We start from the raw sequence: 14,981 nt of genomic DNA, 5'->3' as shown, positions 1-14,981 counted from the left end.
ATATATCAGTGGCGGTTGACGGATAAAAAGTCATCCACTTGCAGAAATGCCGACATCATGACGATCGTGTCATTATACAAGACCATCGTATAGCGACAATGCCTAGAAATGGGAAGGATAAGTTTCGTCAGGGACTGACCATGTGAACACCCTGGGCACTCGCCTGGACGATGGTCGGGTCTTGCTTACTGCCTTCGACGAATTCATCGTACGTGAGCTTTGCGTCCTTGTCTCGGTCCATATTTCTGAAGATCTTATCCACTCGCTGTGTATTTGGGATAGACATTTCATAAAAGTGGGGAGAACAGAAATTATCAACGAACCTTTTCAGGTGTATCCTCATCAGCTGGGAGCTTGACCATCTGTCCAGTCATCTTGTATATGGAGGATACGATTTGTAACATCTCATCATAGGTGATGTAACCGTCTTTGTCTATATCGTACAACTGAAACGCCCCTGGAGGATTGTGAGTAAGATCAAATATGGAGTGGCATCTTATGCCAAATGAAATGGGGAAATGTACGTACACTTGAGCTTCTCATCTAATCGTCCGCGACTCGTGACGCTAAGAGCGCAGATGAACTCTTTGAAGTCAATAGTACCATTTTTGTTCTCGTCAAAGACGTTGAAGACGTAGTCTGCAAAGTCTCCAGGATCCCCGAATGGGAAGAATTGTTTATATATACGACTGAATTCAGTCTTGTCCAACTGGCCCGATGGACAATCCTTGAGAAAGCCTTTATACCTGCGATAAAGATGAAAAGGACGCCACATAAGAAGAAAATAGAAAGAACCATTGCTGAAGCTCTCGCTTGTCAACTAGGGTAGGGGGTCACATCAGATGGTGTCGATACAAGATATTGAACTGACAATAGGTGTTCTTCTGCAGATCGGCAAGTTGCTCCGGTGACAGCTTGCTCTGAGATTTGCCCATAGTTGTTTGGGGGAAGAATATTGACTACGGTAAGTGTGGGTTATAAGGAAGAACGAGTTAGCGTCGCCACCACTGCTGGCGGGTGTTAATGACCTCAATTCTCCATAGAACATCCTGAACACAGCTAATCTAAGCGCTGGTCCAGTCCGGGATCGTTTCACACGGGAAGTCTAGAAAATAATTACCACGATGAAGTGTTTATGAAATACATGAATTGATTGTAATTTTGATTGGAAGATTATACTTGATTTGTAGATCTGATATATATATTTGATATAAATATGATAAAAAACTATATAATATCTGTTTTGGGTTTACGTCGTTGTCTACACGTTTTAAACATGAGGACGATGTCGAACTAAAAGCGTTTGAGACTCGTGTTTCGATTGTTACAGCAGCTGGAGCATATAAAGGAGAATCTTGTCAGTTTGCTACATTTTCACCTCCCGTACTTCTTGTCGTCGTAACTCATGTCTCCCTCAATCGGAACCGATCAGCAGAGCACCCAGGATACCGCATGCCGGTCCTGCCTTCGCCATTCCACTTCTTTCTCAGTCCAGTCCCATCCGGATCCCTTTTTTAGTATCCTGCATTCACATTTCATATAAATCATCCCATCGAGTCCTCCTCCCGCATCATCAGGTTCATCAATGTGCTACCTATATGGTTCGATTGACCCTGCATCTGTCCTATGTCCCATGTGCAAGGTATTCAAACCGAGTGGTGCAAGGTATGTTCTTTAATTCATCCCTCCTTCCTTTCATCTTACCCACACACATCCCAAAGATGCCCTCACATCCGAGATGTATGTTACAACAGAGCTTTACATCCCCGTCATGACATCGTTCACCTCAAGAATGCGGAGGGTGTGTATTCCTCGAAGCTTTTTATTTCTAGTCACATCGCTGAATTATGACCGATTGCTTTCAATCTTAGTCAAATCTTTTAATGGATGTGGTTATTGCAAGGTTATTATTTTCATGTCGATCCTGATACCAGTCGATTGAACCCCTTGATCTACAGTGGGCTCGTGCAAATCCATCGTCAAAAGTGACCTTGCATCAGAACCCCGGTTGGCCCGGATGCTGTAGGCCTCCAAATGCCAACGAACAGCGCCTCATACAGGCTGCAGACTGGCCTAGTGTCAGCATTGTCCATAGCATACCTATGCCTCCCGAGATAAAAAGTATTCTGGAAAGCGTACGAGGCGGTATCATACCTGGTGTCTCACCCATAAATCGCAGCCAAGCGTCGCAGCAGTCAATGCCATCTCTGGATCGTAGAAACAGCGGTAGCAGTCCCACGACCAGGTCTAGCCCAACCTCTGGGAAGAATCAGTCAATGCCCATTCCAGCAAGAGGACGCTCTGGTGGGAGTCCTGTGCAACAGAGTTCTCCTCTGACAGGGACAACACCGCGAGCGTCTGGGCCCCTGTCTTCATTTGCAAATTCAGCCGACCAAAGTCCTATGCCTCGTCGCCAGACATGCTCAGAAGGGGTAGAGAAGACAAACCGCACACCCTCGATGCGTAGAGCGACAGAATTAGACGGTTCGATGTCACGGCGTAACTGCGGAGGACGACCTTCGTTATCATCGGTATCCGCATCCTTTAACTCATCGAAGCCGGCTGGAGAGTATTTCCCACCAGCTCCTTACCCATCTCCCGTAGACGGCATTCCCACGAATTCACAAGATTCTCCGTTGTCTTCGCGAAGATCTACATTAGAAGGCGCTATGGCAGCGTTAAAGGTTGGGAGCACTGCGGAGAGCAGCAGTGATAGTGGTAGCTCGCAAGGCTCCTTATCAGATGCGACTGTAATCTCCGATGGGGGCTTTACAGATTACTTATCAGATGAGTCGGAGGCAGAGTTGCAGAGGCAGGCAGAGGCCAAGGCAGCTCTGGTTGCGCAGAATCAGGCAGAGGAACAAGAATTCAAGGCTGCCAGGCAGCAACTTGCTGGAGTTGGCTTACGACCGCCCAAGTCCTGGGATGATACCAATGATGCTATTCCGCGTACTATGCAAAGTGCAGGAAATCATACAGTGAGTTATGCACATCATCCAGCGTATGCATCTCCTGTATATGTACCTGCGGCTGTCGCACATTCTGCTCGTGGATGACGGGTTAGAGTGCGAGGACTCTGTTGGACCTGCACGTTTTATCTATCATGTATCTTTTCATAGTCGTCACTATCTGTTACCTGTTGTATGATCATCTGTACATTATCTGAATCAATCACCTCAGTGACTAGCTATACTTACTAGTCGTAAACAATTTGTTTGCTTTTGTAGTGGATGGTCCGACACCTAATTCCGCCGCTTCAGAAGCTTCAGCTCCAGCCACAATCTGATGCAGTATGTGGGCTGCTACTGCCGCAAGCTGAGCGACACCCATTATCTCACCCTTTCACGTTGATCCATGAACCTAGCTCGACATTCTATCACTGCGACAAACCCTATTCAGATCTTTGACACCCGATTTGAAGCAGATTGTCAGATATTTACTACGACAACACCTGCAGGGTTCGCAGTGTACCAGACCCGGCCGCTGAAGCTTATTCGCAAGAGAGGTGGGTAGGTAGCATTCTTTCTGTTCCCTGTTGATCGTCATGGCATCAAGCAGAATTTAATGGGGGAACCCTCGCTGCCGTAGTTCCGTGCCACACATCATCTCTGCTCTTTCTCCTCGGAGGCGGCCGCAGTCCACTTTATCCTCCGAATAAGGTCGTCGTATGGGATGACGTGGCTGGAGAAGAAGTAGCTGAACTAGAGTTCAGGGAGAGGGTCAGAGGTCTTGCCTGTAGACGTGGATGGCTTGCAGTGTCGTTTCGGAGAAGAGTTGTAGTATTTGAGGTCGGGGAGACCATCGTTCGGCGGCACGAATTTGATACCTGCGATAACCCTCGAGGTGAGCTGGGTTGTCCTACACGCGCTATATTGACAATTCATGCTTTTCGGTGTGTAGGCTTACTTGCGATAGCTACTGGGGCGTATGCGACCCTTCTGGCATTCCCTGGTCGACAGATAGGGCATGTACAGTTGGTACATCTATCACCTTGTATTCCACCCACGCCAGTTGGACCCCCGTCTTCTATCCCACCCGCTCGACCACCACCTCCACCATCGAAGCATCCAGTCTCCATCATTGCTGCACACGACTCCACATTGAATACTATCACCGTTCCTCAATCAGGTCGGATGCTCGCCTACGACTTCGTCTCGCGGTACCCTCGTTCGGATATGGGATACTCTTACAGGAAAGCTGCTGCGCGTATTTAGAAGGGGATCAGATAAGGCCGAAATTTATGGGGTTGCATTTCGCCCTGATGAGAAGGAAGTATGTGTTTGGAGCGATAAGGGCACTGTGCATGTCTTCTCTCTTATAACTTCTGGCCCCTCGTGAGTCATTTCTCACCCGAAATCTGTTCAGCGCTGATATGATTGGGCAGTAATCGACAGTCTTCTTTGTCGCCGCTCGCCTCACTCATTCCGTACTTTGATTCCGAATGGTCATACGCTCAGTATCGGATTCCTGCGCAAGCCTCTCACATATCTATATCTTCCTCATCGTCCACTCGTTCTCCCACGGCCGACGTTACCGACGAGGAGAAGTGCATGGTCGGCTGGATCCAAACACCGTCCGATCGTAGTGAACCTGGTCGTGATCCATCCATGGAGTATCAACTTATAGCGCTCACATATAGTGGAGGCTGGTATCGACTATCATTGCCACAGGGGGTGTCCAATAGCTCTTCGCTTTCTGCGGCTGGGACCCCGCTATCCAGTTCCCCGCCCAGGGTATCTTCGCAACCCCGTCCGCGCACGTCCAGCGTGTCATCTACTACTAGTCGTACTGAGAAGGGAAAGGAAAGGGAGCGTGACAGAGACCGCAAGGATAATCGAGAACTAGTCCTGCAAGAGTATAGGAAGTATGGTAGGTGGGATGGTTGGGGCTAGATTGATGTATGTGCTATCTTGCAATTTCGGATCACGCACTGCTCGTTTCCGTTTATAATCATCCAGACTCTCGTAGTATTTCATAGTACATATCATGATCTTATTTTTGCTGTACATCAATGTTACCGGCCTTTTCAAGCTTCGAAGCCCCAAGTACTGTCACACGAAAGGGGTACTTGAGAACCCAGGCCGTGGAGCCGCCCAACTTAACTCCAAGCTGCTGGTGGCATCGTCTGCACGCCAGCACATATTGACATTTTACATCATGCCTGTCCTTTCAGTCGGTACGCCTCTGGGACCGGGATCCTCTACTTGCGGCTATTGTGGACCGCCGGGAGCACGAAGTAACACTGAGACTAACTTCAAGAAGGCAGGTCTTATTGCCTCTCAACTGTCATGCGAAGTGAGAACTTTACACGAGGACACATGTAGCCCTTCTCTCTTTTTCTGAAAACTCGCTAGGCCTATCAAAAGATGATCGACCGAGGGTGGAGACGATCTGGGAAATATTGTTATGCTCCCGATCTAAGACGCTCGTGCTGTCCTCAGTACACTATCAGGCACGTTGTCCAATCTCCACGTATGTCTCGCAGCGCCCGACTTATTTGAAATGTTTTCGATTCAATCGCAGGCTTGATGTGATAGCCTTTAAGCCTTCCCGCAGTCAAAGAAAACTCGTCAACAGGTAAGTATACCCTGATGGACTTTCTTGGTTTGGCAGCCAGCTTGACCATTGACGTTTGTAAACAGATGGAATCATTTTGTTATGCAAGGTCACAAATCCGAGACTAGCGGTCCTCCGCTACAGCCTGACGGCACATCGTCTGCCCCCAGGCCGTCCAAGTCAGAGGGTAATGCTTCGAAGCGCGCCCCTCCGATTTTTTCTCTGTCTACCTCAATCCACTCTTCTGAGTGTAACTTCATTCCTCAGAATGAACCCTCTTGCCATAAATTCGAGGTGTGACCTGCATGGCATTGCTAAACCATCAGTGTTCTGAGAAGTGCTATGACAGGTGACGCTCGAGCCATCAACCTACTCAGAAGAGAAATACGCGCTTTATGTGATATACCAGAGACAGATCCACCACGACGAAAACAACACACCAGAAGATTTCAAGGGTTTTCTGGTAAAAAGCCCTTTGATAGTACGTCTCTAGGCAGTCAATTCCTGGTCAGCATTGACACCTCGCTTTTTGAAGAATGAACCTATCCCATACCCCGCAAACCCTCCGGCCCATCTTCCGTCTCAATATGGTTCTTTTCACCAGATGTACAGACTTGACGGCGAACTGATCGCCGTGGGCGTCATTGATATCTTGCCTGGCTGCGTTTCCAGCGTATATTTCATGTACGATCCAAGATACGAAAAACATTCCCTTGGGAAGGTTAATTGATGCATTTATCCTCTTTCGAGTGATTGAGCAAGTTGCATTTCTAGCTTAGTGCATTACGGGAGGCTTCATTGGCCAGAGAAATGCATGATGCAGGTGTTACCAACGTGACATCACTTTTCATGGGTGAGTTATTGTTGTCGTTGTCATTATCAATGTATCCAATCTGACCTGTGCTCACTGGCTTCAGGGTTCTACATCCACTCTTGCCCCAAAATGAAGTACAAGGGCGAATATTCGCCTTCGTATCTCATCGACCCTGTAAGCAATGATGCTGTGGCAGCTCTGCAATCTAATTACATTCTTCTGCAAATGCAGGAAGAATTTACATGGTTTCCTTTGGTGCATTGTATTCCCCAACTTGAGAGATTTCGTTATGCCACTTTCGCGTACCCAGAACATTCGTTAGAAGGCCCACAAGATCCTGGCGAAGGTAAGATTAGGACTGATCATTCGGTAATATATTAACATGTCCCCTTTCAAAGGCCCTCCTGTTCGAGTCTCGGAGGAGCTACTCAGCGAAGTCATGGTCATTTATTCCATGCAACATGGGACGATATCCGTGATACCTATTACTGTGAGTTGCCCGACATCTTCATGCCTTGGAAGCTGAATGGCCTCCTAGTCATCTTACAGGTGGGACGATGAATATAGTCGCGAGGAGATTTTGAGTTGCATCGGTGCGCTAGGAGATGAGTTGTCAAAGGAGATCATATTTCGACAATAGATGATGGCGGGGTTTCTTTCTATCCAAGGATACATTGTTAGCTTAAGTGAACCTGCTTCTTTACCGTCATGCGAGCGTTCTCGGGACGGGACGTGAAACGGTGAAAGCCTCCGTTTTGTAGTTCATTAATTCACGTTCAGTGCACGTGATCGTGTCAGCAACTTCGTCAGTAAAGAAGTTTAGCATTCAATGCTTCGAGCTGGTCTTTGAAGCAATATGTCGCTATTCCTGAAGTTTTTAAAGCTTCACAGGCCGCTAGCCTGCAAGACAGGTGCACAGTGCCATGAACCCAGAATGGAGTTTCAGGAGGGCATGGGGTTTAATCGGTAGGCCATTGCGATGGATCTACTGGCTTCCTCTCGGCCTGGGCTTTACACAGTACTTCTACACACTGAAAACGATCAGAGGAAGGAGCATGCAGGTCTGTCGTGAGCCCCCATGAATCAGAGATGTATCTGACCCGGTTTTACGTGCCAGCTAGCCAACTTTAAATCCGGATACCTCAGGTTGGGATGATATTGTTGTCTTCAACAGATATGCTAGTCCACTCTGGAGTGCCTATTCGAAAAGGCGACATCGTGGCACTTCGGTACGGTATTTTCTGGGCATATGGAATGCGGCTGATGTTTCCTCCCTGTTCAGGGATCCTCTAGATAGTAGAAAAATGATCGTCAAGCGAGTCGTAGCTGTGGCAGGAGATGTTATCAAGACCCTGCCTCCATATCCTGACGCTGAAGTGTTTGTCCCTGAAGGTCATATTTGGGTGGAGGGTGAGACGCGTCGTTTTAATTTGAGCAAGTCTTGACGTCGCATCAGGTGATGAACCTTTCCGTACTCTGGATAGCAACAAATTTGGCCCAGTGAGTCGCCATGCTCCTATATTCATTCATGCTAATGCTTCCATTCAGGTCCCCCTTGCTCTTTTAGACTCAAAGTTGACGTACATCATCTGGCCCTTGGATCGTGTAGGGCCTCTGCGTCCACCCGTCCCCCAAGTTCCCAAGAGAGGTGATTCGCGAGATTTTCGATGGTATAGCGACATGGCAGCCTTCGAACGCGAGCAACGGAGGCAGTCAAGGGTAAATGCACGCTCAACACATCATCTCAGCAGAACGCGGGAACCTCGTGACCTAGCTGGCTTTTGCGAGGTATAACTACCATTCAAACAACGTGCCTGTGACAGTCCTCGTGTTCGCTACAATGCATGAGTGCTCACTGGCATCTCCTGGAGCGTTAACCTTTCCGACTATTGTTTCGATTATATCAGCCTGTGGTACCCTGCTGGCAGGGGAACGTCCTTCCGCAGATACCTTCACCACGGCGAGACGCTCTCATGATGGTTGGTGTGTGATCAGACGTGAATCCTTTGGTCGGAGTTTGACACTACCAACCGTGGTGTCGATGCTCACCGCGAAGGTCAAGGTGGGAGACGGGGACGCTTATGTGTTGGTCCGAGATATGGAAAGATGTGACCCGAATCTTTTCGTATCACGGTCCAACATCTTGATGCTTGGGGGACCTGGGAACCAAACACGCGTATCACGAAGCTGCGGTACTTCGAAGAAACATCACAAGGTAAAGAAACCAACACTGGGACACGAAAGAAAGAAATACACATGTCAACACTATTATCACATCATGGAATTGGTCTTGCTCTAAGTTCAAATGTCATCGAACACTTTGGTACTTTCTGAGTCACCAACGGCTCTACCTATCGGTGCCGAAACCTCCATCCATCCGGTGCTCTGCGCTATCGTGGGAAAGAAGGGATATGCAGTCAAACTTAAAGGCAGGCAGCCTTTAGTAACTTACATCCAATTTACATCGTCATCGATCATCGTTCGTCCACTACGAGTCGCGTGTTGCACGACAAAGTGTATGAACCTTGAAAATTCCTTATATTATCTTGATTCTTGAAGGCCGCACTGTACCATGTCTATTCTCGAGCATCTTGACCAGTTGACGTCTGCTCCTCGCGAAAATGCTGTCCAGAACTTCGATACCAAGCAATTGGACAACTGGATAACGTCTGTTGCATGTCGATCATGCCTTTAGTAAACAAGGACTCACATTAACCATCAGGCCCAACTCATTTGCGAGTCTAGGTACTCTACTTCGACTGACATCATGATCATGTACCTAACCGATGCAAACTCACCATGTATAGATGTCAACGATGATTTAGAGAATGACGTCCGAACATCCATTACGGATGTCTTCACTGCTGATCAGGATCCATCGTTGGTACCCCCACCTCAGCACCTAATAGGTAGATTGTCAAGGTTAGTGCTTTTGAATTTATTCCTTCTACACTGGCAGGAGCCTCATTGTACGTAGCAAACCAAAGGAAGTCCTAGAAGCTATTTCTGATATTTTATCGACTACACGCACCAATGAAGCCATATCAAGCGAGCTTGCAGATCTGGTTGGCTTTGACGACATCGAATTGGTTGCAGGATTGCTCACCTTCAGGTCTTACTTTATGAATGCAGTCAGTAGTTGTCAAATGCACCTCATCTAATCACTCACATCGCCTAGTTGTCTGTACGGGGCCACCCGACAGTTGAGCACTCGACCACAGATAAAGCGAAAACATCAGGGACAGGCAGTCAGTGCCGTTCAACGTTATTGTTCGTCACTAACATGTGCTTCAGCTACAATTGCCAGCCTCGCTCCGCAGGATGTTCGCCGTCGCATGGAAGAGACTCTCAGGGCAAACGCGTCACGTCCTCTGTTCACTGGGATGGCAGTGAGTTTATTACACCCCTTTGCGCGAGTCCTCGCTCAAAATATCCAGCAAGAGGCCCCAGAAGTGCTTCCACATGTTTACTCTTCATCCTCTGTAGTGCAAGGCGGTTTACTTTCACAATTTGGTAGCAAGTACGTACTTCCACTCGGAACTACTAGACATAACTACGAGGTCCGTTACAGTCGCCTTCATTTTGTTCTCGTTCGCTCACCAGTGAGGTAGGAGTATGAGGAGGTCATCATTCCTCCTGCCAAAGTCGTTCCACCCAAGGAATCTGAACGGCTCATTCTTGTCTCTGAACTCGATGAATTAGCTAAAGGCTCATTTCCTGTACGCAGCCCCATCCTTTCCCTCCCATCATCTATCAAACCTTTTCTTTCAGGGGTATTCTTCTTTAAATCGCATACAGTCTATCGTCTTTCCAACTGCATATGGATCAAACGAGAATATTTTGGTTTGCGGTGCGTCTTCCGGTCGTATTGCGTGGTCTTTCACACCTTAACGGTGATCGAGACAGCTCCTACTGGTGCTGTCAGCTTATCCTAGGTGACATCCTCGAATTGTACTTATGGAACTCATATTACAGGGTAAAACCGATGTAGCCATGTTAACAATTCTTCGAGTTCTCAACCAGCACCGATCACCTATCAGTCCCTCGTCACCTCTACATTCTTCAATAAATCGCAGCACCTTTCAGATCATCTACGTGTGGGTTTCCGACGACGTTTTTCTTACAATTAGGTATCCTAACACTTCAGAAATATAGCGCACCTATGAAAGCCTTGGCTTCTGAAATCGTTCGAAAGCTGGGCAAAAGACTAAAGTGGCTTTCGATACAGGTCAAGGAATTGACAGGGATGAGACTTCTCTCCAATCCATGTACCGCCCGTTAACTTCTTGTGTAGGTGACATGCAATTGACAAAATCTGAGATTGCCGAAACTCAAATCATTGTCACTACACCTGAAAAATGGGACGTTGTAACTCGAAAGCCCACTGGCGAGGGAGAGTTAGCTTCAGTCCGTCTCCATATTCGTTCCTGTTTTCCCCCTCGCTTGACTGTTTTTGTATACAGAAGTTGAAGCTTTTAATCATTGACGAGGTGCATCTTTTGAATGAAGAACGTGGAGCTGTCATCGAAACTATTGTTGCGCGCACATTACGACAGGTACGCATTTGTTCTCTTAGAGATGAATTTGATGGTCAACTCATCTATAGGTCGAATCAAGCCAATCTGTGATTCGAATAGTGGGTCTCAGTGCAACGTTGCCCAACTATCTGGATGTTGCGGAGTTTTTGAGGTCTGTCTGCCTGCAGGATTCCTCTCCAGATCAGTCGGACTCAATTCATAATCAGCGTATCCCGATACAATGGACTCTTTTTCTTTGACTCTTCTTTCCGACCGGTTCCTTTGGAGCAGCACTTCATTGGAGTTCGAGGAAAGCCGGGAAGCGCACAATCTAAAAAGAACCTTGACCGCGTCACGTACGAGAAAGTTTCAGAGCTGGTACGACAGGGACACCAAGTAATGGTGTTTGTTCATGCGCGGAAAGAAACAGTGAAAGCAGCGCAAGCTTTGAAGGATGCAGCGACAATAGATGGCACATTGGAAGATTACAACTGCGAGGCGCATCCTCAATGGTCGTTTTTCCGAAGGGATATCGGACAGTCTAGGAATAAGGAGATGAAGCAATTGTTTGATCTTGGGTTTGGTATTCATCATGCAGGTATGCTGCGGTCCGATCGAAACATGATGGAAAGGATGTTCGAAGCTCGAGCCATCAAGGTCAGTGGCATTGACGTGGAAATGACCTGGTAGAAGCTAATATATCTAAGTAAGGTTCTCTGCTGTACAGCGACCCTCGCATGGGGAGTCAACTTGCCTGCTCATGCAGGTGATATATTTTTGTTTACCCTTCGTTCTTCTCTCATGAAGGAGTTTAGTTGTCATCAAAGGTACCCAGTTGTACGATAGCGCAAAGGGATCCTTCGTCGATCTCTCAGTTTTGGACGTGTTGCAAGTGTTTGGCCGAGCCGGTCGGCCTGGTCTCGAGACTCGTGGTGAAGGATACATCTGCACCACTGACGACAAGCTCGCACACTACCTTGATGCTGTAACGTCACAGGTATGTTTATCCAGCCACGATGGGCGATAAATGCTGAACAATCATCCAGAATCCGATTGAATCTCGGTAAGAAGTATGATTATCTTGATGCTGACATTTTTCTAACAGAAAATAGGTTCATCTCGGGCATTGAAAATGCACTGAATGCCGAGATCTCTCTTGGTACGGTAACAAACGCCGACGAAGGTGTTCGATGGCTAGGATATACATATCTGTATGTTCGCATGCGGAAGAATCCTTTCCTATACGGCTAGTTTTTCGAAGCCCCGTTTGATCATAGCAGCTGACACTTCATCTAGGTATGTCTTGGGACAATGTGATAGAAGATCCACAACTTGGCCAGAAACGAAGTACTCTTGTTCTGACAGCGGCTCGCAAACTGGCCGACGCGGGGATGATCAACCTTACTGAAAAGACTGGTGCATTTTCGATAACGGACCTCGGCAGGATAGCAGCCAGGTACTACATTCGATATGCATCCATCGAGGTCTTCAACAAGGAGTTCAAACCCAAGATGACCGAAGCTGATGTGCTTTCCACGCTCAGTATGAGTACAGAGGTGGATGGTCTATTTATGTCCTTGACATTAGCTGACATTAAACGAAAGTTCGAACAAATCCAAGTGAGAGATTCAGAGGTGAAGGAATTGGAGCTTCTAATGGAGAACATTCCATGCGCTGTGCGAGTGAGTAAGGTTCATTGTGGCTCTAGAGTATCGCTAAGAGTTTCGGCACTGAGGGAGGGACAGATACAAGCCAAGGCAAAGTCGGCATCCTTCTTCAAAGCTACATTTCTCGCCTTCCGGTCGAAGATTTCGCCTTGGTTTCCGATGCAGCATACGTGGCGCAGAATGGAGGACGCATTGCACGAGCTCTGTTGGATATAGCGATCAGCCGCAAATGGGCCCGTGTGACCACGGTACTCATGGGTATCACCAAAGCCATCGAGAAACGTCTTTGGCCATTCGACGAACCTCTTAGGCAATTCGATCTCAAGGCTGAGATCATATATGGCTTGCAAAATTCAAGAGAAGAGTATTCACCCGCGGAGCTAGCTTCCATGACTGCAGCAGAACTGGGTCAACTAGTTCGCTTAAACGAGCGGCATGGTCAAGCACTCCGGAATGCAGCTCGGCAGTTTCCTACAGTAAAGATGACCAGCTCACTTCGACCGTTAGGGTCAAACGTCCTCAAGATTGCAGTTTCAGGTGACTCGGGACTTCGATTGGAGTTCCAAAGTACACGACACGGGGGAGCCTTTCTGGCTGTGGGTTGAAGATCATGAAGGTATCGAAATTCTGCAGTATGCGCACCTCGTATGTCGGGAGTCGACAAAAACCCTCGATGTGAATTTCGTGGTTTCGATATCGGGCAACATTCCTCCCCCATATTTTACCGTCAGATTTGTGTCCGACAGATGGATGGGGGCCGAAGACGAACTCTATGTGTCTTTGGACGGATTGGTGATGCCTGCTCCCTCTCCTAGTCATACGCCTCGTTTGGATCTCCCATTTCTTCCCCGTTCCTCGCTGGGCCTTCCTGTACTGGAAGATCTCTACTCGGCACGGCTCGATGATTTCAATGCTATTCAAACTCAAGTGTTTTGGAGTCTTATCAACACTTCGATGAACGTGTTGGTATCCGCTCCCGTTAGTAGCGGCAAGACAGTCATGGGACATCTAGCAACATGGTCAGTAAAGACATTTACGAAGTGTGACTCGACTTTACTAAAGCTAGAGTGTTTATTAAAGGACAACGCTACTCCGTCGTTCAAGGTCCTTGGTGCTTTTCATTGTCCCAAACCGAAGCCTTGCTACCCAATCTCTCTCAGGACTTCCGTGCCGTTTCCAATGGACTTGGCGTGGCTGTTGAATTTGTTTCTGGAGAAGGTGTATTTGCTTCCTGCCGGAGTAACACAATACGCATTGTCACGCCGTCGGCGCTGCTCGAGGCCGTTGGCCAGCATAATCTCCGCCAGACAAACTATCCCTCGCTTGTAGTGTGCGATAATTTGGAGCATCTTGATGCAACCTATGAACTCAGCATATCGCTACTACGACACACGACACAAAACAGTCCTACCCGATACGTCGGCTTGTCAAGCTCTCTCAATGATCCCACGGATATCGCTTCATGGCTGGGTGTAGACACCATGGGGCTCCACGGTTTTCAACCGACAGACAGAGATCAGTCGCTCACCATCACGTACCAAACCTTCACAATACCGCATTCAGCTGCACTGTTCAAGTCCATGTCGAAACCAGCGTACATGGCTATTCAAAGCGTACCGTCCAACGAATCTGCTATCGTCTTCGTCCCTTCGCGAAGTCATTGCCGGACGGTAGCGCAAGAGCTAATCACTCAGTGTGCCCTGAACATGGAGACCGAGAGGGGCTTTCTTCCCCAATTCGTGTCTCCTCTTTATGTGGAGGACTATTCAGCACGGTTGCAAGACCACACATTGGTTGATTTTGTAACACGCGGTGTGGGGATCTTCCACAACGGACTGTCAAAAGCAGATCGGAATCTTGTTCTGGGGTTATTCGCTGAAGGTGTTGTTCGTGTGCTCCTGGTGCCTCGGGATGCTTGTTGGATGCTGCCTGTCCGGGCGGCAGTCGTAGTGGTCGTGGGCACCCAATATATCCATCTCGACAGAGATGACTCCGGGCCGCAGCTGCGAGATTACAGTCTTGTTGACGTATTCCAGATGCAGAGTCGGGCTGTGAGGCATGATGCTCCTGGCCACTTCTTCCTCTTTTGCCAAGCGGAGGCTAGAGACACATTCTCCAAATTCCTGGCCGATGGGCTTCCACTTGAATCGGAGCTGTTGGAATCGCCCGTGTTTAAAAATTGGTACAGAGACAGGAGAAGAGAGGGGTCCATCAGAAACAAGCAGGATGCTGTTCAAGCGCTCTCCTTCACCCTCCTTGCACGAAGGCTGGTGAGCAACCCGGTGTATTATGACATTGAAGCAGGCTCGCAGAATGAGGTCCTCTCGCGCATTGTTGACAGACTCGAAGAAAGCCTTCCATAACTATGTATAAATACTCCACTGCGTACATGGCCCTAGGTGATCTGATAAATGTTTACATCCATGT

The 14,981-nt window shown here is 48.0% G+C and overlaps 6 protein-coding genes across 6 annotated transcripts; 5 read left to right on the top strand and 1 right to left on the bottom strand.

Moving 5' to 3' along the window:
- Positions 1-72: 72 nt before the first annotated feature.
- Positions 73-935, bottom strand: EDB91DRAFT_1234285 (EF-hand; the record flags this gene model as incomplete). Its single annotated transcript, XM_041321193.1, has 6 exons — positions 73-102; positions 164-265; positions 324-457; positions 529-746; positions 796-820; positions 872-935. The coding sequence occupies 6 exons, from the start codon at positions 933-935 to the stop codon at positions 73-75; spliced, it is 573 nt and encodes a 190-aa protein (XP_041183253.1).
- Positions 936-1,246: 311 nt separating this feature from the next.
- Positions 1,247-3,224, top strand: EDB91DRAFT_1100633 (uncharacterized protein). Its single transcript, XM_041317195.1, has 5 exons — positions 1,247-1,357; positions 1,433-1,665; positions 1,722-1,801; positions 1,872-1,903; positions 1,959-3,224. The coding sequence occupies exons 2-5, from the start codon at positions 1,586-1,588 to the stop codon at positions 3,054-3,056; spliced, it is 1,290 nt and encodes a 429-aa protein (XP_041183252.1). The 5' UTR covers positions 1,247-1,357; positions 1,433-1,585; the 3' UTR covers positions 3,057-3,224.
- Positions 3,225-5,039, top strand: EDB91DRAFT_1100625 (uncharacterized protein). The gene is made up of 5 exons (XM_041317194.1): positions 3,225-3,505; positions 3,559-3,843; positions 3,901-4,128; positions 4,193-4,334; positions 4,385-5,039. Exons 1-5 carry the CDS (start codon positions 3,355-3,357, stop codon positions 4,890-4,892), a joined length of 1,314 nt encoding a protein of 437 aa, XP_041183251.1. The 5' UTR covers positions 3,225-3,354; the 3' UTR covers positions 4,893-5,039.
- EDB91DRAFT_1100616 (arginine-tRNA-protein transferase) lies at positions 5,040-7,174 on the top strand. The gene is made up of 10 exons (XM_041317193.1): positions 5,040-5,295; positions 5,355-5,476; positions 5,643-5,850; positions 5,906-6,037; positions 6,092-6,277; positions 6,331-6,409; positions 6,474-6,544; positions 6,602-6,716; positions 6,769-6,860; positions 6,909-7,174. Exons 1-10 carry the CDS (start codon positions 5,158-5,160, stop codon positions 7,008-7,010), a joined length of 1,245 nt encoding a protein of 414 aa, XP_041183250.1. The 5' UTR covers positions 5,040-5,157; the 3' UTR covers positions 7,011-7,174.
- On the top strand, positions 7,159-8,296 carry EDB91DRAFT_425473 (peptidase S24/S26A/S26B/S26C). Its single transcript, XM_041327229.1, has 4 exons — positions 7,159-7,431; positions 7,492-7,599; positions 7,653-7,780; positions 7,827-8,296. Exons 2-4 carry the CDS (start codon positions 7,523-7,525, stop codon positions 8,162-8,164), a joined length of 543 nt encoding a protein of 180 aa, XP_041183249.1. The 5' UTR covers positions 7,159-7,431; positions 7,492-7,522; the 3' UTR covers positions 8,165-8,296.
- Positions 8,297-8,807: 511 nt separating this feature from the next.
- EDB91DRAFT_1343266 (Sec63-domain-containing protein) lies at positions 8,808-14,917 on the top strand (the record flags this gene model as incomplete). The annotated part of the gene is made up of 25 exons (XM_041325777.1): positions 8,808-9,037; positions 9,093-9,115; positions 9,178-9,292; positions 9,348-9,501; positions 9,549-9,618; positions 9,665-9,759; positions 9,808-9,930; positions 9,982-10,089; positions 10,142-10,220; positions 10,277-10,290; positions 10,346-10,467; positions 10,526-10,638; positions 10,665-10,777; positions 10,834-10,926; positions 10,977-11,059; positions 11,115-11,544; positions 11,599-11,653; positions 11,703-11,884; positions 11,934-11,950; positions 12,000-12,133; positions 12,184-12,443; positions 12,492-12,569; positions 12,596-13,030; positions 13,062-13,658; positions 13,715-14,917. Exons 1-25 carry the CDS (start codon positions 8,943-8,945, stop codon positions 14,915-14,917), a joined length of 4,791 nt encoding a protein of 1,596 aa, XP_041183248.1. The 5' UTR covers positions 8,808-8,942.
- Between the last annotated feature and the right edge of the window lie 64 nt (positions 14,918-14,981).

This window comes from Suillus paluster, assembly GCF_016628075.1.
Source record: "Suillus paluster strain FC165 chromosome Unknown EDB91scaffold_3, whole genome shotgun sequence".
NCBI lineage: Eukaryota > Fungi > Basidiomycota > Agaricomycetes > Boletales > Suillaceae > Suillus > Suillus paluster.
This window is presented reverse-complemented; position numbering and strand designations above follow the sequence as displayed.

Excerpts from the sequence above, each read along its gene's own strand:
- EDB91DRAFT_1100633 (XM_041317195.1), top strand. The coding sequence starts at position 1,586 with ATGTGCTACCTATATGGTTCGATTGACCCTGCATCTGTCCTATGTCCC. Across the intron at positions 1,666-1,721 it reads TTCAAACCGAGTGGTGCAAG|ATGCCCTCACATCCGAGATG; the intron begins GTATGTTCTTTA and ends CACATCCCAAAG. Across the intron at positions 1,904-1,958 it reads ATGGATGTGGTTATTGCAAG|TGGGCTCGTGCAAATCCATC; the intron begins GTTATTATTTTC and ends CTTGATCTACAG.
- EDB91DRAFT_1100625 (XM_041317194.1), top strand. The coding sequence starts at position 3,355 with ATGAACCTAGCTCGACATTCTATCACTGCGACAAACCCTATTCAGATC. Across the intron at positions 3,506-3,558 it reads GAAGCTTATTCGCAAGAGAG|AATTTAATGGGGGAACCCTC; the intron begins GTGGGTAGGTAG and ends GGCATCAAGCAG. Across the intron at positions 3,844-3,900 it reads TACCTGCGATAACCCTCGAG|GCTTACTTGCGATAGCTACT; the intron begins GTGAGCTGGGTT and ends TTCGGTGTGTAG.
- EDB91DRAFT_1100616 (XM_041317193.1), top strand. The coding sequence starts at position 5,158 with ATGCCTGTCCTTTCAGTCGGTACGCCTCTGGGACCGGGATCCTCTACT. Across the intron at positions 6,278-6,330 it reads AAAAACATTCCCTTGGGAAG|CTTAGTGCATTACGGGAGGC; the intron begins GTTAATTGATGC and ends TTGCATTTCTAG. Across the intron at positions 6,410-6,473 it reads CGTGACATCACTTTTCATGG|GGTTCTACATCCACTCTTGC; the intron begins GTGAGTTATTGT and ends CACTGGCTTCAG.
- EDB91DRAFT_425473 (XM_041327229.1), top strand. The coding sequence starts at position 7,523 with ATGATATTGTTGTCTTCAACAGATATGCTAGTCCACTCTGGAGTGCCT. Across the intron at positions 7,600-7,652 it reads GGCGACATCGTGGCACTTCG|GGATCCTCTAGATAGTAGAA; the intron begins GTACGGTATTTT and ends CTCCCTGTTCAG. Across the intron at positions 7,781-7,826 it reads AGGTCATATTTGGGTGGAGG|GTGATGAACCTTTCCGTACT; the intron begins GTGAGACGCGTC and ends ACGTCGCATCAG.